At 44.5% G+C, this 21,757-nt stretch overlaps 1 protein-coding gene across 1 annotated transcript in view; it reads left to right on the top strand.

The window, feature by feature from the left end:
• Positions 1–21,757, top strand: part of LOC124606109 — a 196,867-nt gene that overhangs the window by 56,944 nt on the left and 118,166 nt on the right. Inside the window, exon 2 of the mRNA XM_047138073.1 lies at positions 18,176–18,516. Within this exon, the coding sequence (XP_046994029.1) occupies positions 18,176–18,516 (341 nt within the window). The remainder of the gene's footprint in view (positions 1–18,175; positions 18,517–21,757) is intronic.

Here is a 21,757-nt window from a genome sequence, read left to right as displayed (position 1 = left end):
TTGGACTGCTCGTAGAAGTCTAACGTAATAGAGGTCTATCGTAAAGACTGCTCGGAAGTGAGCGCGCTAGCCGCGCAACGGTCTGGGCGGGACGGCTGACTGCCAGAAAACTTTGGCGACCATTACCGCTCAAGTAGACTTATTCAGCGCGGCCGCAGGAGCGGCTTATGATTACAGGATGGTAATTGGGTTTCTGCGAGGGCGATTGTCGTGGGCGGCACGAGTTGAGTTTGTGCCGGAGACAGGCGGCGTCGATGCGGGGGACGACTCGGGGCCGCGCCGTTGTTCCTGCGAATTACCCTCGCCGGGGGAGGAGGGGGGGGGGGGAGGGGGCAAGAAAGCGGCCGCGCCGCTCTGAAATTAATGCCGACGTCTCGGTACTCGCGCGGGCGGGAGGACACCCAGACGAGGAGGAGCCGACTAGTTGCGCCCTGCCCTCTTAGCGCATTGTGCCGGCCGCTTTCAGCTGTCACCGGCAGCGCCACGTGGAGGTGCCCCGCCCCGCGCAGGCTGGGGTCTGCAGGCGAGGGCACGCGGTGCCGACATTGCGCGAGCGCCCGGGAGTGGCCCCTGAAGCGTCTCAGCACAGTGCTTTACCGGCCGCCCCGTCTGTCACTCCGCCTCCTGCCCTCCGAGCACAACGAATCTCAAAATAATGCGCGGACTTCCTAATTCGAGTGCCGTCTTCTCGGAATCACACCGTAACCGACCAGTTTGGGCCGCGGAGTTTTAGGGCTCTTCTTGTTCGCTATTGTGGACGTCAAAGTCGGTTTAGGTATTCGAGGGAAGGAGTTTTTTCTGTAGCCTCGAAATAAAGGGTGCATCGTTCCGTATTACTACAAAACAGGTCGTGTCTGGACCTTCTAGGCAGATGTAGGGACTACTGACAATGGTATAACGTCACCTTTTGAAGATATATATATATAATGTTGCGTCAAAAATATGTATACACACTTTGCACTGTCATAGACAATTTATTTCCCGTTCTACAAGGTTAAATATCTGTGAGAAAGTAATGGTATGTTTCTTTAATAGGTGGCAGCAGTGGCAAGGAATTAACTGCAACATGGCGGACGTGCGTTTGAGCTTTGAAGCGCGGAAGCAGATAATTAAGTGGTACTGGAAGTTTCAGAATGTAGCTGCGGTTCGAAGACAGTGGAGAAGTGAGTATGGTACTGAACCACCTTCAAGGTTAACAATTACACGTCTACGCGAGAAATTCGAAATTCATGGAACAGTGTGTGATGTGCATAAAGGTCGATCGGGGCGACCTCGTACAGCTACAAGTGATGATTCCACAACTGCAGTCTTGGAACTGTTTCAGCATTGGCCTCAAAAATCTTCAAGGCAAGCGGCACGTGAGAGTAATGTAAGTGCTAGTAGTGTGCTACGCACTCTGAAGAAAGGCAAGTTTCGTGTGTACATTCCAAGGCTGGTGCAACAGCTAAGTGGCGACGATCCAGATCGAAGGTTAGAATTTTGTGAATGGGTTCAGGAGATGGTGAGACGTGAACCGGGATTTATGGGTATCATAATTTGGTCGCATGAATCCCAATTCAAACTCAATGGAACTGTCATGACGGGGTGTGCACGTGCAGAAGTACTGGCGGTTGTTGAGATTGTGACCCAGATGCATTTCCGTAAGTTAAGTTATTTTAACAAGGAAGGGCTATTGTGGTGGAGGGGGGGGGGGGGGGCGAGGGGCAGAAATTGGCCAATATATATATATATACAGGGTGAATCGCGTAAGATGTAACACCCCATTATTCCGGGAGCGATTGCACGTATTGACAAGCGGTGTTCGGCGAATCATAGCCAACTATGGGCCACATACTTTGGTACATGCACAATAATGACAACGTTTATATTGACCGAGGTAATGAGGCAAGTACATGTTTTTTAAATGGGACGCTATACTTTTTTACCATCATTCGAACGCTCTGGAAAAGACGCGTATAGTGACGTAACGCATGTTGCTATTGTGATTCAAACTTCGCTTAAAAGACGTTGGGAAATATTGTAGGATTGGAGGTCGAGGCGGTCGGAAGCGGCTGCAGACTGTAAACACGCCTCGCGCGACCCGCGGGCCGAGTAGCCGTGCTCTATGCAGCATGCACGGCCTACGCTACGTAGGTAAATCCTCATCCGCCCTCTTTTAAACAAAGTTTGAATCACAACAGCAACATGCGTTACATCACTATACCCGTCTTTTCCAGAGCGTTCGAATGATGGTAAAAAAGTACAGCGTCCCATGTAAAAAAGATGTCATTGCCCCATTATCTCGGACAATACAAACGTTGTGATTATTGTGCATGTACCAACATATGTGCCCCATAGTCCGCTATGATTCGCCGAAAACCGCATGCCGATACGTGCAATCGCCCCCGGAATAAAGGGGGTGTTACGTCTTCGCGACTCACCAGAGTAGTGCTGTGAAAGTTGAGATTCTACCGGCGTATAAAATTAGAAGTTAAATTCTGCCTGCAGTCCTGCTACCTCTCTGGTCAAACAACAGGGGGACAAAGACGATGCTACTTGCCCAGCCGTTGGTGGTTAATTTCTCCATCGCTAACTTCAGACGTTGGTCATTTTTCGTTTCGAGTGGGGCTACTGATTCACTGTGTGGGTGTGTTTTGTCCTTCTGCGTATGCCGTATTGTGGTTCTCGGTCGGCGTAGTAACGCATCCCGAAGTTTTAAATTTTCCTGCACAGCACTTTCTCCACGCGTTTGTGCCTTGAAAAAGACGGGGTGTGCACGTGCAGAAGTACTGGCGGTTGTTGAGATTGTCACCCAGATGCATTTGCGTAAGTTAAGTTATTTTAACACGGAAGGGCTATTGCGGTGGAGGGGGGGGGGGGGAGGGGCAGAAATTGGCCAATACAAACGACTGTATTCCGTTCCTGAAGCTGAGTGTAGAACGGCCTGGATGTGAACTAAAATTCGTGGAGCAGCTTGGAGCTCCCGACAGCACGCTAGTTCAGTCAGACTGTAGCTTAATATCTTTACTGTTTATTTCGGCAGTATTAGTTTTTTACGATATTACTATCCAGTCAGCAGTAATAATTATTAAAGATTTTCATATTATACACAGATTGATGGACTGCATGGGCTACATCAACTGTCCACTTAAAACAGGGCGTTAAGCGTGAACAATAAATAAATACAAAATACAAAGGATCCATTGATGTACTTCAGATAGTGCCAAATACTGTCCAGTTGGCACAGTGGATCGTCAGAATGTGGTTGGAAGGCTCTGCGCTTAGTGCTCCAAGCGTTCTCAATTGGGGAGATATCCGGCGGCCTTTATGGCCAAAGCAGCGTCTCAGGTAGCATCTGAAGAAGACAGCGAGGCACGCTGTTGAAATATCGTGCGAGAGCGACGCGAAATTCCGGATGGATTCCCGAACATCCAAGATGTCAAAAAAAAAAAAACAAAAAAAAAAAACGGTTATTCGAGCGAGGCGTCTGTCATCACTGCAGCAAGGTAGTGCAAACGTACCTTATTCTCTGCATACCGTGCGGTAGCACACAGCTGTGACTCCTGCAATGTTGGAACATGTGGACACTCTCATTGTGATCGACGGATCACAATCAAACATCTCGCTGCACAATTAAACGTCTCTGTTGGTAGTGCTGACACACTCGTCCGTCACTTTGGATATTCAAAGGTGTGTGCAGACTGGTTCCTCGCCGTCGACAGAAGACAATAGAGAACAACGAAGGACCGTCCCAATGAAGGACGCACTCCATGGTAAGCAGTACGTGGATGGTGGGGCGGTTATTGATGCAGCAATACGTTGGGTTCGACGTCGAGCAGTGGAGCGGTACAACGCGGGCATCCAGCCCTCCCAGAAAGCTGGCGTGAGGCTGTCGCACTGAAAGGAAATTATGTTGAAAATAGAGTTTCGTAGAGAAAGCAGTTGAGAATAAAATGGAATGATTGGAATCCTGACTAAAACCGTTTCCATAAAAATTTTGTGGTACTTGAAGATTCAACTGTAGGTTCGAAAACGGTCGTTTAATAAATAAGAAATTATTGGCAAATGAAGTGGATTTTTATTCTCCCTGACGGATTTGTTACTCAGATGACATCCAGTGACTAATAAACGTGCTCTCCTGGCCGACTCACTCTGCTCGTACTGCTTCTGTACTGACAACACAATACTCGCCGCCTCCCTTTTTGGTGGGTCTGCTACTCGTGACATCTAGTGGTCACCTCCTGTTACATAGGAGCGTCTAGGTACTTTTAATCAGATAATACCTACACAGCCATCGTCTGACACTGGTGGCGTCACTACAATCAAAACGTGAGAAAGAAGAAAGTAAATTTCCTGGCAGTCTCGTGATTAAAACGTTAGTTTGCTCTTGTAAAACTCTGTAAGCAGCACACAAAATATTATGATACACAGGCATGTGTTAAACATGAGCTGACACGTCCATGTTCGAGATAGATAGCCTGTTTGTTTCACCATGCCAACAGAGGGCTGAAAAAGAAAAAAGAAAAATGAGCTTACTGTATGCCCAGAACGTGTAGAAAATTCTGAACCGATAGATGTTCTGTGCTTCTTTGCACATCGTGTAACTACAGAGACAGAGGAGTGAAATATCAGGGGTTATAGACTTGTATCATTTTCGTGTAGAGGTAACTTGGAAAGAGGAGGAGTTGCAATATATCTACAAGTCGGACACAAAGTCAAAAATATGGAAACAAATAATGTTTATGTTGGTCACAATCTAGAAGCAAGTGCTCGTGAGTTGTTACTGCAGAATACTTCTCTGATAATTGTAACAATCTTCAGTTCTGTACAACAAATATAGTTGTGCTAACAATTGATGTAGCACATGAGCAGCAGCCAGTAAGTAGTATAGAATGCTCCAAATTTTTGGGTGTTCATGTTGATGGAAAAATGAACTGGAAGAAGCATATTAGTGAGGTTCTCAGACAGGTAAGTTTAGCTACATTTAATCTTCGTGTAACTGCTAATGTTGGGAACAAAGGTATCAACCTCTTGACAGATTCTGCATATTTCCACTCAATAAACGCGTGCAGAATAATTTGCTGGTGTAACTCATCATTTAGAAAGAAAGTACTGATTGCACAAAAACGAGCAATAAGAGTATTCATCCACAGACGTCATGTAGGTACCTCTTCAAGGAGCTAGGCATTTTAGCTGCGATCTCACAATACATATTTTTGCTACTGAATTCGCCATAAATAATCCACCACAATTTAAGAAGACCAGTGATGTACATACCTACAACACTACCGAGGAACGTTGCACAATGGTTAGCGCGCCGGACTCTCATTCGGCAGGACGACGGTTCATACCCGCGTTAGGCCATCCGGATTTAGGTTTTCCGTGATTTCCCTAAATCATTTCAGGCACATGCCGGGATGGTTGCTTTAGAAGGACACGGCCGACTTCCTTCCCCATCGTTCCCTAATCCGAAAGGACCGATGACCGCTCTGTTTGATCCCCTCCCCCGAACCAACCAACCAAAGAACCAACCAAGCAACGTACAACACTGGAGAGAAAATGTCCTTTATTAACGCTGGCTGCCAGTGGCTCAGAGAGGAGTAGAATATACTGCAATTAAAATTTTTGATCGTTCGCCCAATAACATAAAATGTCTGACATATAATGAAACAAATTTTAAATCCAATCTAAAACCATTTCTCCTAGAAAATTCTTTGTATTCCATTAACGAATTTCTACTTAAAAACTGGTAGCCAGATTTATTTCTAAAGGTAGTTGCATGAGTAGGAGTAAAATGATAATGTGTGCATTAATGTTAAGACTAACACACTTCTGGCTATTAAAATTACCACACCAAGAAGAAATGCAGATGATAAACGGGTATTCATTGGACAAATATATTATACTAGAACTGACATGTGATTGCATTTTCACGCAATTTGGATGCATAGATCCTGGGAAATCAGTACCCAGAACCACCACCTCTGTCGGTAATAATGGCCTTGATACGCCTGGGCATTGAGTCAAACAGAGCTTGGATGGCGTGTACAGGTACAGCTGCCCATGCACATTCAGCACAATACCACAGTTCATCAAGAGTAGTGACTGACGTATTGTGACGAGCCAGTTGCTCGGCCACCATTGGCCAGACGTTTTCAATTGGTGAGAAATCTGGAGAATGTGCTGGCCAGGGCAGCAGTCGAACATTTTCTGTATCCAGAAAGGCACGTACAGGCCCTGCAACATGCGGTCGTGCATTATCCTGCTGAAATGTAGGGTTTCGCAGGGATCGAATGAAGTTTAGAACCATGGGTCGTAACACATCTGAAATGTAGCGTCCACTGTTCAAAGTGCCGTCAATGCGAACAAGAGGTGACTGAGACGTGTAACCAATGGCACCACATACCATCACGCCGGGTGATACACCAGTATGGCGATGACGAATACACGCTTACAATGTGCGTTCACCGCGATGCCGCCAAATACGGATGCGACCATCATGATGCTGTAAACAGAACCTGGATTCATCCGAGAAAATGACGTTTTGCCATTCGTGTACCCACGTTCGTCGTTGAGTACACGATCGCAAGCGCTCCTGTCTGTGATGCAGGGCAAGGGTAACCGCAGCCATGCTCTCCTAGCTGATAGTCCATGCTGCTGCAAACGTCATAGAACTGTTCGTGCAGGTGGTTGTTGTCTTTCAAACGTCCCCATCTGTTGACTGAGGGATCGAGACGTGGCTGCACGATCCGTTACAGCCATGCGGATAAGATACCTGTCATCTCGATTGCTAGTGATACGAGGCCATTGGGATCCAGCATGGAGTTCCGTATTACCCTCCTGAACCCACCGATTCCATATTCTGCTAACAGTCATTGGGTCTCGACCAACGCGAGCAGCAGTGTCGCGATACGATAAACCGCAATCGTGATAGGCTAGAATCCGACCTTTATCAAAGTCGGAAACGTGATGGTAGGCATTTCTCATCCTTACACGGGGCATCATAACAACGTTTCACCAGGCAACGCCGGTCAATTGCTGTATGTGTATGAGAATTCGGTTGGAAACTTTCCTCATGTCAGCACGTTGTAGGTGTCTCCACCAGCGCCAACCTTGTGTGACTGCTCTGAAAAGCTAATCATTTGCATATCACAGCATCTTCTTCCTGTCGGTTAAATTTCGCGTCTGTAGCACGTCATCTTCGTGGTGTAGCAATTTTAATGTCCAGTAGTGTAACTAACTGACAAATAGTCTATCTCAGGTGGAAAATGTCTCAACACGGATGGCCTGGTAGAACTTGAATTGACTTTGGGGACGGAAGGGGGAGCCGTACACCCTCCTGGCCCGTTTCAGGCAAGCCAGTGTTTGTAGCAGAACAAATATTGCGGAAGTGATTGAACAGTGGCCTTCCGTGTGACAGAACAGTCGCAGCATTTTTCTTGAAGGCGCCTGGCTAGGGGTGGACTTGCCACCGGACCGCCCCCCGCGGTTCCAGGCGAGCCCGAGAACTGCAGACGGCGGTACCCTCTCTGCGCTCTCCACCTGCAGCCGGCGCCGGCTCTGCCCCTGGAGGTGTCGTGGGCGCCCCGCCGGCCGTAAGCTACTTAACGCGATAAATATTCATGGCGGCGTCGCGACGAAATTAAAGGGCCGCGCGATTAAAGAAACAATTAAGGAAAGTTGAGGACATTTACATATTTACAAAAGATGTCGGTTTACGGAGAACGTCGTTAGTATTCGGTATTTATAATGTATACAAGCTGTGAAAGAAAACGTAATCCAGTCGGCGGCTGCGCCCGTGCCGGCGACGTAAGACGAGCGTGCCTTATCGCGGCCCGGAGTCGCCGCATCAAACGGAGTGGCCGCGGCGAATTAAGCGTGCGTGGCTGTAAAATTCCGCGGAAAGGCAAATTTACCTTCGCAGTGTGTACCCTCTGCTCTGAATAAACCGGCAGCAGTCCAAATACTGCTAGGGCTACAGAAATATCGTAGGGTTTAGTGGGTGGCTCCCATTTCTCGAAGATTCTACTGCGTTGTTTTATACGTACGACGTAAAACGGATCATAAACTGTATTCATATTATTTATCACCAAGCGTACAGAAAAAATAAAAAAAATAACAACGAATTTTAGTCAAGTAAACAAAAAACTGGCTTGAAAAACTGTATAGCGCAATGGACAATTTACAAGTCGCAAAGATAACTGTAGTTCCCAGAATGAGATTTTCACTCTGCAGCGGAGTGTGCGGTGATATGAAACTTCCTGGCAGATTAAAACTGTGTGCCGGACCGAGACGCGAACTCGAGACCTTTGCCTTTCGCGGGCAAGTGTTCTACGAACCTCACAGCTGTGAGGAGGGGGCGTGAGTCGTTCTTGGGTAGCTCAGTTGGTAGAGCACTTGCCCGCGAAAGGCAAAGGTCCCGAGTTCGAGTCTCGGTCCGGCACACAGTTTTAATCTTCAAAAATGGTTCAAATGGCTCTGAGCACTATGGGACTTAACATCGATGGTCATCAGTCCCCTAGAACGTAGAACTACTTAAACCTAACTAACCTAAGGACAGCACACAACACCCAGCCATCACGAGGCAGAGAAAATCCCTGACCCCGCCGGGAATCGAACCCGGGAACCCGGGCGTGGGAAGCGAGAACGCTACCGCACGACCACGAGATGCGGGCAGTTTTAATCTGCCAGGAAGTTTCTTAACTAGTCATTCCTTATGTCTTAACATGTTTACTTTATTTGTAGTAGTAGAAGCCAAGATCGTTTGAAGTTGGTTGGTTGATTTGGCAGAGGGCCCCAAACAGCGAGGTTATCGGTCCCATCGGATTAGGGAAGGATGTGGAAGGAAATCGAGCGTGCCATTTCAGAGGAACCAACCTGGCATTTGCCTAAAGAGAATGAGGGAAATCACGGAGAACCTAAATCAGGATGGGCGGACGCGGGCTTCAACCGTCGTTCTCCCGAATGCGAGTCCAGCGTGCTAAACATGTGCCACCTCGCTAGCTAGATCGCTTTACGTAAAATAGTTTATTTCATTACCGGTTTCCACAGTAACTAACTGTCATCTTCAGATTATCAGATCTAAATGTACTGGTAGAGTAACGGTAGTGTAGTAATTTGCATAATCGTACAATACTCATACTCAAAAAATGAATAATAAAAATTACATACCTCTCGGAAATACAGCTACACATCAGTCTCGTCGACATAGTGAGAACGTGCTCCAGTTACAATACTTCAACTCCACACTAGTTTGTCAAATATATAACACTTGTTGAATAAAATAACCAATAGCATCAATAACGAGTGCAGGAGCAAAAACAGGTACATCAGTAAACATGACGCGTCGACAGCTCAGGAAGACTGAGCCGATGATATGGTTTCAAGTTTGGTTGGCAGGCGACGCCACCACACTAAGGTAACTATGTGTACTTGATTATTTCGAAGATTGTAAAAGCCTAATATTTATATAAAAAAATTCAAACCGTGTTACATAACAAAATCATAGACAGAGGCGTAGTTCCAACTGGACAATAAGTACTGACGCGGCACAAAGTGCAAAACAAGTACATAACCAAGCATACAGTAGATTAGATTACAGATAATTATGATTACTATACACAGGTATTACATTTACATTTCACACTTAGAGCAAAAGAGACTTACCTTCTATAATTGACAGCCAGCAAATGCAAGCATATAAACATGGCGTTGTATTGGGCACATCCTTAGATACAATTGAGAATCTGAAGATGATAGCTAGTCACTGACGAAATTGGTCATGAAATAAACTGTTTCAAATCAAGCGATTCTGGCTTCTAATATTACAAATTAAAACATTTGATCGCCCCAACAACATGTGTAAATTATATATCTTCTTCACCATTGACCCTTCCTTTTGTTGGTGTCCTCCACATATTTCTTACCTGAACGCTTGCCGCGCGGTATAGGGCGTCTTGTCACGGTCCGCGAGGCTTCTCCCGTCGGAAGTTCGAGTCCTCCCTCGGGCATATATATATATATATATATATATATATATATATATATATATATATATATATATATATATATATGTGTGTGTGTGTGTGTGGTCCTTAGCGTAAGTTAGTTTAAGTTAGATTAAGTAGTGTGTAAGCTTAGGGATCGATGACCTCAGCACTTTGGTCCCATACGACTCTACCATCAATTTCCAAAATATTTTTCCTGGACGCTTCTATAGCGAACTTTCACATTTATTATTTTCACATAATTTGCAGGATGCTGTGACTGCCACATAAAGCTTTGCGATTTTGTTTCAGAACTGAGATGGAGAAATGCATGTGTGGTAGTGACCGTTCAGATTTGATACAACTTGAAAATGTTGAAAGGTCTTGATGGCACAGTTCATTATTAAGCGTTACTCGTTTCAAAATTTCATCAGATATGCTGTGGTGCCAAAAATTAAGGATAACAAATACATACATAAGTATGACTGCTATTTCAACATTACACAAGCTAGCGAATCAATTTTTGACAAATAATTATCCTAACACTACATTCGCAACCATAACATGCATGGATGTTATTTGGTGTCCCCACCCATCTACTTCAAGCTAGACTGCTATTACGGCCCAATATTACACCATCACGCTTTTAAAAAAATTGGAAAACATCTTTTTAATTCTAATAATAGCTTCTATTTTACTTCAAGTTTTGTTACTCATTTACGCGTACCTAAGTGGTTCTGTTGTGTGTCTTGTATTGTATTGTACGGCTGACTACTGTAATATGCCTACAACTGGTCATAAGTCATGTGACGTTTTAGCTTTTGATGGTTTTAAACGTATTCTTTTATGAGTTATATTTTATTTTTATTTGTTTTTTTTTTTATATCGGTTTTATGTTTACATTGTACTACACCAGTTAATGGTTGCAAATACGTCTTCTGCTACAGTTACTGGCTAACGAGTATCTCTGTTATGCCATTCGATGTTACTTTACGATGCACATTTCATGCTATGTAAATATCTCATGTAAACATGTGAGTTTCTTCTCTACAAAAATAACATAAATGTAGTTTCGTCGCTATGTATAAAAAGAAATTATCCGTTGTCAACAGATGTTTTTCCTTTTATAAATGCCTTCTAATACATTACACTGCACAGAATGGTTTTCTCGTAAAGTTACTGTTTCATTTCATTTCTGTGGTCAACGCTAACGCCGCCTATCGGCCTTCGTTTACTTCTCAGATAGCGTTTTCGTCACCGTCTGTTTGGCACTGTTTCTCGTCGAACAGATAACGGCACTGTCAAATACATTTATATAAGATGGCATCTGTATTACATTCTGTCTATGTGCTCACTTTCGCGAGCCTTTTACTAAAATTTGTTTTAAACATGATATTCATTGTAAAAACTGAAAATTCTATACAGCGATCACTAATATGCATGAATATGAATATATTTGCTGTCGTTAATTTCTTTGTACTATATCAGTCTGACGATGAAATCTTGGAAGTTGTAACGCTTAGTTAAGATTTTTGTGCTATAGTTAATTTGCGAGCTTGGTACATTTTGCGGGGAACAGAAAGTATTAGATTTCTCGCCAGGGGTGTGTTTGCTGGGAGAGCTTGGTGGTCTCACAGGTTTGGTGGAATGCTTTGGACAGAGTCTCAGAAACAGGGACTGAGTGTCTCCTGGGTGGCACCCAGTCTTCGCGCAGATGGTCCTGTTTCCCGAACTGCTTCTTGTTGACAGTATGGGCTTGTGGGTCCGCCTCGAAGCAAAACACTAATGTTTATTTTGTTCCCCAAACCGGACACTGCCTGGCGTCTCCAGTCGCCACAGCTTTCCCCTGAAAGTGCTCGGCGGTGAAATTTGCAATTCTGTCCGCACATCAAAGAGGAGTCCACCTACCTACACTTCCATGGTGTGAGAAAGTTCGTTGCTTCCCTCCAAAATTACGGACTGTCCAATCCAAAGTAACACTCCTGCCACCAGAGGTACCGCGGGCGCTGCTACCGACAAATATAGAGAAACTGTTCGAAACTAGTACTTACCTCAAGAGTCGTAATGACGCTTTTTGCGATCTTTGAGTGGGAAGTTTCCCTGCTTTTATGTGGTAAAAGGGAACATCCTTCATTCGTCAGATTGGTTGCAGCATTCAGCCTCCCCTGCAAGTGGAGTTTGGGAACTGCGGGAGTTCAGGGAAGTACTTCGATTGCAGAGGATTTGCTTCCTGGCTCTCGTCTGGTGGTGGCTGGTGCCCTCTCACAGTACTTGAAGAACGTAAGTTTCGCTCAGGCAGTAGCATAATCCATCTTCTGAGCAACTTGCATTTAGCTGATTTCGTTATGCGTCTTGAACGCTCAATTGCCTACATTAAATATTTCGTCACTTATATTGCTTTTGTGACCTGTTAGTATGTAGAAGTATTATTCACTTTTGCGTCATGCAGTCTTCCAATTAAATGCAAATCCCACGGAGCTTAGAAAAAAATGGCTCTGAGCACTATGGAACTTAACATCTGTGGTCATCAGTCCCCTAGAACTTAGAACTACTTAAACCTAACTAACCTAAGGACATCACAAACAACCATGCCCGAGGCAGGATTCGAACCTTCGACCGTAGCGACGGAGCTTAGAGTCATTTGATTTTAGTCTGTTACTGTTTTCAGAACTTTGTTGTGTATTATTCATAATAAATTGTTCACTTGTTTAGATTAAACACAAGTTTTGTGTTCCCGATTTGATTTACATTTTGAGGACCCTAATGTCCTACATCTTCCACATCGTTAGGTAATCCTTAAATAATAAATATAACAGGTGCCTTTTTGGGATGTTTACTTCATTGTGATGAGTTTTCGTTGTGTGCAGTGGCCAAGCACTACATGTTAAAGCTATGAGATGCAGAGGTGATAATGAATGTCAAACGTTCACATGTTTCATAGCTGGAGTAGTTGGTGAACAAGCTATTGTGCCTAATTTCTACCTCTTACAGGTCTGTGAACTTCGTCACTATTCATGTCAGTTGTGCCATGCATCCCACGTAGGGACATTTGACGTACTTCATATTTAATTTCTACAGGCAGTAATTTAATTATACGTCCATATACGTCATCTTTACAGCAAAAGGCATGTCATTTTCAGTCCTTCTATAATATCACATCTAAAACGCTTCGATTCCGTACAATACTGTGCTCCTGGTATACATTCTGAGAAATTTATTTATCAAATTATGGCCAGTATTATATACTATAACTTACTTACACGTGCAGTGTTCTCTTCGTGTCTGCTAGTGCTCTTCTTACGTCTCCGTTTCTTCGTCGGTAATGTACATTCCATCGTTCATCTGCATTGCATGTATTTTTAAAATGACAACCAGTTTCGGTTCTAGGCAAATAATCTTCAGACCTGAATATGTTGGTTACGTTGTTGTTGTTGTTGTTGTTGTTGTCACCGCTTTAAGGCGCAGAACAGCTGTGGTCTTAAGCGCCCGTGCCATAACTTTAAATGCTCAATTACTGGATGAAGTTGGAGTCAACTATACTCAGAGGTTAATCGGCTGGAGTACAAGGATACTTAAAAACGATCACTTCCCCTTTGAGGAGGATGTTAAAACGGTTGAAAATTAAATTTCCTTCACCATATTATTACGACGAGTAAATTGTAAAACGCGATCTACAGCTCATCATGTAGCTGCTAACACATATTAAAACGTAAACGGTTATAAAATCGGCATTGGATCAGAAAATGGCGCACTGTCAATGTTTGGTTGCAGTAAGCACAAACTGTTGCGGTGTCTCCACTCGGTTGCAGTTTATCATATAATTTACTCGCTAGTTCATGAAATGATATGACAGATTGTTCTATTATGTAGCATGTAAATACAAAATATTTTTGTGTCACGTAGAATGTAAATCTGCTGATGAATTGGAAAGTCAGTTCTTCTAATGGACATATTTACATCTGAAGACGTCTTGAGTAGAATCGAAACTGGTCACAACTCTAAAAGTCTAGTACAATTTAGACGCATAAAAATTCTATTGTCCGATAATGATCGAGGTTTTTCTCCGAAGAAAAGATCAAACGTCAATTTTTGTATCGCGCTTAGTGGTTTATTTTGATTCGAAGGTCGCAGACCTCCTGTATTTTGTATAGTATGGCTTCCCTAATTTTGGTATAAAGTTTGTCGATAAACTCATTTTCGAAGCCCTGAAAATCAATAAAGAACTATCACGCAGTTCACATTTGACACGAAATGACCAAACATAGCTCTGTATTTCCCTCTCCTAAACTTCACTTAAGCTGCACATATCTCCATCCCTTCACACACTGTCTGTCCCAGTCTATACTTCCATTTTTCTCTATATTAGAGGCAGTCAAATGAAAACAATGGAAAAAACTAAGTCAACTGTTTATTATATCATAAGTAATCGCCGTAACAGTTAAAACTTCTGTCTCACTGAGATAAGACGGTCAATGCCTTGATAGAAAAGCGTTTGCGGTTGCCTACGGAGACATGATTGTGCCCAGGCGTTCACCTCTTCGTTCGAAGCAAACATGTTGCCAAGGTTGTTTCGACTACGCTGCACAAGTTTCGCTCGGTATCCCTTGCACATCTGCCGTACGCTCCCTATCTCTTCCCTGCGGTTTTCATATTTTTGGAGCCCTGAAGAAAGGCCTTCGTGCCCTTTGATTTGCTTCTGTAGCTTTTACGATAGATGTTCACAGGTTCACCTACAAGCGAAGTGGGTTTCGAGTTGTGTTTAGAGTTTCAGCTGAGCATTGCCATGAAAGTGTTACGCTTGCTGGAGCAGCTAATTCTCCGTACAGATTGTGAGTTGTGTATGGGCTGTTGAATGTGATCTCTGTTTTACCTAAAGGCCAACAGGCGCAAAAAGTGCGGTTTGTGTCATTTGGCATTTAGGATAGATTTTGCCGTATTGCTTAAGGATTTTCATGGTAGTGAAAGAAGGGACACTGCAAAAGAACAAACGTTGAAGTTTATAGTTTGATTCGTAAACATTTGCCAGCCTTGGTGTTGAGGTACGTCGCCGATTAATCCACTTCAAATGTCTCAAAATGTTTTCAGCCATTGTTTTCAAGTCTGCGTTTTGAGTAGTATAGTGTGTTTTGTTTTGGCCGAGTGCCGTCAACTTTCGTTTATTTATATTGATGACCTTTGATGCCGTTTATCTAGAAACTATAAATGAGTGGGCACTTTCATCCTTGTAAAGTTATTTAATTGTTTTAAAAAGAAATATATTTTTATAGCTCCGCTCTTAGTTGAGACTGGTGATCTGTTTTCCCTAAAGAGAGAGATTTTAACTAGCCTTTGATTCATGTCATGTAAGGTGCTTTTGAAATCATATTATTGGAAAATGGTTTTAATATTTCAATGCCTGATATTTTATTCTAGCATTGGTAAATATCTTCTTATTTAACTCATAGGTAGGAGTAGAATTATGATCAATGTGGCTCCTCATTTAAGATCTCCTATAGTACCTTTGCTTGGTTTTAGATTACATTACACGAGAAAGTGTTCCTCCTCCTTTTCGAGAGTAAATGCAATAGCTGCTTATTGCATTTTAAGACATGCATTATAATTGTTTCTTATGCGCGTTTTACATCACTGGTAAGTTTGATCCCCAGTGTATCATAATTAATCTGTTTGAGACGATTCACTGCATTCTGGGTGGCCGGACCCGACGGTTATTCTTGAATATTTTGTACACCACAAAACTGTATATCTGTTTAAAAAAATTGTTGTTTCCGTTGGTGACCTCTTTTTGGTTTTCAGTTTTTTTAAGCTGGCGTCTTTTACTAGAATTATTTGATAAAATAAAATTATATAAAAAAAGTGGGTGTTCGTTTCTTAGTACCTTCCACTACTGCACTGAGTGTAGAGGGTGGTTTGGTAAGTCTGGTATATTTCAATATTTACGTGGCGCCTTTGTGGTTGGTAAACTTATTTCAAGGATTGTATAGAGAATTTCAACAATGTACAGCTTGCAGTTTATTGCTGACAGCCGTATGAATTGGTCGGTGTGTCGAGTGTGATTGAAAATGGCGAAAACCGAATTTCGGGCTGTTATTAAGCATTTTCATTTGAAGGGTTGGATTGCAGCACAGATAAAAACAGAACTGGAAGAATTTCGCGCGGACCCTGCACCATCATTGAAAACCATTTACTTTTGGATTAATGAAATTAAACGTGATCGGACAAGCACCGAAGGCAATGCCCGCTCCGGCTGTCCAAATGAGTCACCACAAAGGAAATCGTTGACAAAATCCATGATATGGTAATGCAAGACCACCGAATAAGAATTGTCAGATTGCTGAGACTGTAACCGTCTCAAATGAGCGAATGCATAATATCCTGCTCTGGGAAATGACTATGGAGTAACTGCGTGCGAAGTGGGCGCCGCGATTGCTCGCAGTCAACCAAAAGTGCATCTGACACAACATTTCAGCATCATGTCTGACAAAGTTTAATCGCAATGTGCTAGACATTTTGCGCTGATTTGTGATTGTTGATGAAACCCGGATCCATCACTTCACAGCGGAGTCAAAACGGCAGTTGAAACACTGGATAAAGTCTAGTGAAAGTGCACCAAAGAAGGCAAAGATAATTTTGTCAAGAAGCAATGGAAATAAAAACATTGCCAGTGGGCATTGATTTATATCAATGGGGAAAGTTGAAAATGTGTACCAAACCGGGATTCAAACCTGCATCTCCTTCTTATCAGGAAGATGTACTGACCACTACTCCATCCGTACACAGACACAGTGGTTCAAAAAAATGGTTCAAATGGCTCTGAGCACTATGGGACTCAACTGCTGAGGTCATTAGTCCCCTAGAACTTAGAACTAGTTAAACCTAACTAACCTAAGGACATCACAAACATCCATGCCCGAGGCAGGATTCGAACCTGCGACCGTAGCGGTCTTGCGGTTCCAGACTGTAGCGCCTTTAACCGCACGGCCACTTCGGCCGGCAGACACAGTGGTCACCACAACCACACGGACTACCCTAGCACGCCTCAGATACAAATTCTCAACTTATATCACACACTACTGATGTAGAGCCCCGCTCATTAGCCTCATTACTCGCGGCATCTCGCCGATTTCCTTCGAATTCGACGTTGGTGTGCGTCTGTACTGAAGGGATCATTGGCCAGCACCGCCTTAATTACGTACGAGCATGGGCAATGCATCACGTTGTGTAGTAAAGTTGAAAATTTGGGTCTGATGGGAGGCGTGTTAGGGCAGTCCATGTGGCTGTGGTGACTACTGTGCCCAGACGGCGTTAAGGTCAGCACATCTGCCAAGTGAGCAGAAGCCCTGGGTCAGGGTCCCAGAATGGCAAAAGTTTTCAACTTGCCTCATTGACAGAAATCAAGGCCCACTAGCAGTTAACGTCTTTAATTCCTCTGTGTCTTGATTCGCAGTGGCTGCAGAATCAAATTGGTGTGTGTTATTTGGGACATGTCCGAAGGAACAAACGCCATATATACCATTTTGTCAGCTGGTAAGGTGATGGCCACTTTGTTTTGGGATTCTCAATGAATAATCTAAATAGACTGAAAAAAAAAGTGGAACCATAGCTGGATCCTATTATGCTTCATTGTTGGATCGTTTGAAACTTGAGTTGGTTGAAAAAAGACCGAATTTGGCACGCAAAAAGCTCTTTCACCAGGCGAAGAGTATGAATTGGACTTTGAATTGGATCCTCAACCACCTTGTACACCAGACTTACCCCGAACTGACTTTTTCCTATTCCCTAATGCGAAACTTCGGACTGCTGGGAAGAAATTTTCGTCAATTGAGGACGTGACAGTTGTAATCGACGAATATTTTGCAGCGTTCTACAGAACGTATTTTTTCGATGGAAATAAAAAGCTGAATTGTCCCTGTACCGAATATATATCTCTCAAAGGAGACTACGTCGAGAAGTAAGTGAGTTGTTTACGAAATATTTTTCCTTTTTTTGTACCAGACGTATCAAACCACCCACGTCCAGTCTCGCCGTAATTTTGAGATAGCTCAAAAGAGACATATCGTCCGTTCGGAAGTGGTGCCTCAGCCCATCACCTACCGTATGTTCTCGTTGACACACACACACACACACACACACACACGAACTGCACACGCTTCGCCCCGGCCAGCCCGGGGCGGCTTTTACTTGGCGGCCTGCCACCGGCCAGTTGCACACAGGCGGTGCCAGAGACGGGGTTTATTAAGCCGGGGCATTTGCCACGCCACTGTGTTGCACGCGTGGGCGTGGCCGCGGAGCCTTTTCACATGCAGAACACTGCCGCGCGCGAGGCACCGCCCCCGCCCCGCCCCGCCACCGCCCGTCTCGAGATTAAACACGGCCAGGTAAACAAGGAGCAGGCCGTGGCTGTTGAGGCGCGCCGGCCAGTTCAAACAGCGGGCCGCTGTTTGTGCAACCCCCGCGCGCGGGCCGTGTGTGCCTTCCGCCCGCACAGAGGAACCGAGCCGAGCTCCGCCCGGCCCTGCCGTCCACCCCTGCCGCGTTATTTCATCTCGCCGGGGTGAGCGAGACGTACAGATATTGCCCCCCGCCTTGCCTGCCTGTGACACGGCTAATTGTCGGCTTTTTCAGTTTTACACAGCGGGCACTCTCCAATAACTTTTTGCCCCCGCGTGCGAGACCTGGCTACCGCCATCTCTCCCGTTGTCCCCCCCCCCCCCCCATCCTCCACCTACCCCTCCCCCATCCCACGTACACCACCACCCCAGTCTTCCATCTACAACGTGCCGACCCACAAAGGAAATTTCGGTCGCTGTCGACGTAATAATGCATGGACGAAATGCGGAGCGCAAGAGAGTGAAAGGCGCGTACACTGCGGATATTCCGCTCGCTTGCCCGTCGGCGGCTTTTCAGAGGGACCCGACAAGTCCGACGTCACACTGACGGGTTCCCTTTTCTCGTCGTTTCCTCTATGTACCTGCGTGCTTTTTTTCCAGAATCATATATATTTTTCCCTGTCACTTTCAGTAGCTTACCCCGTCTGGATGATCGCTGTCCTTCATGCTTCCTTTGTGGCTTCATGTAAAACGATTCCGTGGTGGCGCGTTGAATACGAACTATCAAAAAATCTGTGAGTGTATTTCTCGCAATACCTGTCAGTATAGTATAAAGGGTGTTATTCTCTTGAGGTTGTAGAAGGGACTTAGTAAATCAAGTTTCACATAGGAACCCATATCCGGGAACGTCATCCAACGACGCTACAGAGCATCAAAATCATAGGCGATGGCACCTGTAAATGTATGTATATACAGGATGGTTCCGTGAATCCATTACAGGAGCCGGCGCCTATTAGTCTGACGCTCTGTAGAGTCGTTGGATGCCGTTTCCGGTCATGGATTCCTCCGTAAAACTTGATCTACACGAATTGTGAAAGACCCTGTCTATTTTGTGCTGGTGGTTTGCAACAGTTTTCGCGTACTTGAAAATATATGAGACAGTTAAATGAAATCGAATGCCCTCCATAACACACAGTCGGCGCGACAGGTGGCCCTACTGCTGTTATGTTTCGATCCTCTCATCACTGTGGTAGCGGAACGGAATAGTGCTGCATCACAGGTGCACGCCGTTATTATGTTATGATCTTGGTTGTTGGAGATTCGGTGTAATGTGTTCGTCCATCTGTTGACATGGGGGCAAGCAGAGAAGAGCGGAGAGCTGTGGTTCGCCAAGAGTGCTAGAGTAAGCGAAATTCATTGTCGCATGTCCGCTCTGTGCAGTGAACACTGCATGTCGCCGATGTGTACGCACGAGTCACAGGGAAGATCCCGCGAAGTGCGTAACATCACTGCAAAATGATCCGGGCCCAGTACAGGTCTATCGGGCCATTACCCCTGATGTGATGATGTGATGAGGCTTTACGTGGGGTGGACAGCCTCACGCCTAGGAGATAGTGGTAAAAAATTTCACTGCGTATTCTAAAAAAGAAGAAAAAAAGGAGAGTGAGAGTCACGATGCTAGTTTCTGTTTTGAGAATTTCAGGCTTGGGAGATCAGCGTACTGACTGTCGCTAAGACTTAATTGAAGAAAGGGAGGTTGTCACTTAATTGTATAACAGTAACATATGGAGAATACAGCTGACTGACTAACGCTATAGATCTTTTCCAATGTGGGGAGTTAGTCTATTAAAAATAATATAATTTACCAGCGTTCAGAGGAGCTTTTCCATTGGGGAAGGAGAATTAGGTGCACTGTGCAGAGAGCCGAGATGAGTCAGTCGTTGCACAGTCCAGCGGACTTTGGGTCTTCATCCTGGGTGGAACGCACCTTGGTCTGTGGGTGGATGAACTATACTCTGTTCATCATAAGAATAAACCTGATGTAAACATTACGCCATGTATTATTCCGCGTTTGCTTGAATCTCATTGGATTTCGTATCACTTGGAGCGGAAATTTTGTGGTAAGATCCTATGGGACCAAACTGCAGAGGTCATCGATCCCTAAGCTTATACTCTACTTAATCTAACTTAAACTAACTTACGCTAAGGACAACACTTACACCCATGCCCGAGAGAGGACTCGAACCTCCGACGGGGGGAGCCGCGCGCACCGTGACAAGGCGACTTGAGGCGCCGCTTGGAGAGGAAGCGAAGTTGTCACCAGTACAGTCAAGTACGATCACAAGGATACCTTTTATGCTGTGTTACACGCACATAGATTGAGCGATAATATGTGGGACAACGGCTTTACCAGCGCATTAAGCTTGGACAGCACTGACCAACCAACGGTCGAACTAGCCAACAACGATGTGAGCAGTTGCAGTTCAGACGTAAAAAGAGACAGGACAAAGAAACGATATAGCTTCGAATGTCATTTAATTTTTAAAGAGAACGAAATAAAATTCGGCAAAACTCCAACACTACCGCGCGCTTCTTAGGTGAGCAGGCGGAAAGCATAAAATGCTCTCGTAATCACTTGACATAGTCTTATAGTCACAAACAATAGTGATGAAAATTCCTAATCTAAACACAGCGAAAATTTTCTAAGCGAGCCATGTGTGATGCACAAGTATAATGCAGGGATTTCACCGTGTTGTTGAACACTGAAGTCACAGAAGATATTAATTACAGTCAGTTGTCTGGTAATCTATTAGCTCCTTCCTTATCCGAATACATTTCAGTACTGGAACTGTCATCTGCTACGTTAACAACGAGTCGATCAACAACAGAATTCACGAAGCCACCCAGTCGCCGCATTTTCTCCTCTTCTTTTATGACGTGTCACTCTACATCCCGCCAACGTTCGGCAGCGATATGAACAAGCTGCGTGCGTTAGACCCAGTATATCTGGTATCTTAACAGTCTTGTTATTTTTTCGGGCCAAATGCCTTAACTTGGCTCCAGATCTTTTCTGTTGGGTTCATAATTTAATGATTCAGTGGCAAATGTAAAAATGCAGCACTTGTATGGTGTGCTCGGTGCTGTGCCTGGGCGCCCCACGTTAGAGTTCATGGTGGTTAGCGTTCGAACTTCGTGATCCCAACGTGTATGAGACGATGGTTCGATTCCCTCCGAAACCTTCATTTTTTTTAGCACGTGTGTAAATTCTGTTATAATCAAAAACTTTACACCTGCATTATTCGTTCTTGCTACGTTAGCAACGTCTCACCACTATGCAGGTCAACTGCTAAATGGGACCTGCCTCTGTGTCTGCAGCTCGAAGCGTCGAGGTACAAACTAGTTTCGAGTACCTAACCAGATTCCATGTAAAGGGATTTCGCAAACCACGGCAGGCACACTTTTTCA

Source organism: Schistocerca americana, chromosome 3 (genome assembly GCF_021461395.2).
Source record: "Schistocerca americana isolate TAMUIC-IGC-003095 chromosome 3, iqSchAmer2.1, whole genome shotgun sequence".
NCBI lineage: Eukaryota > Metazoa > Arthropoda > Insecta > Orthoptera > Acrididae > Schistocerca > Schistocerca americana.
This window is presented reverse-complemented; position numbering and strand designations above follow the sequence as displayed.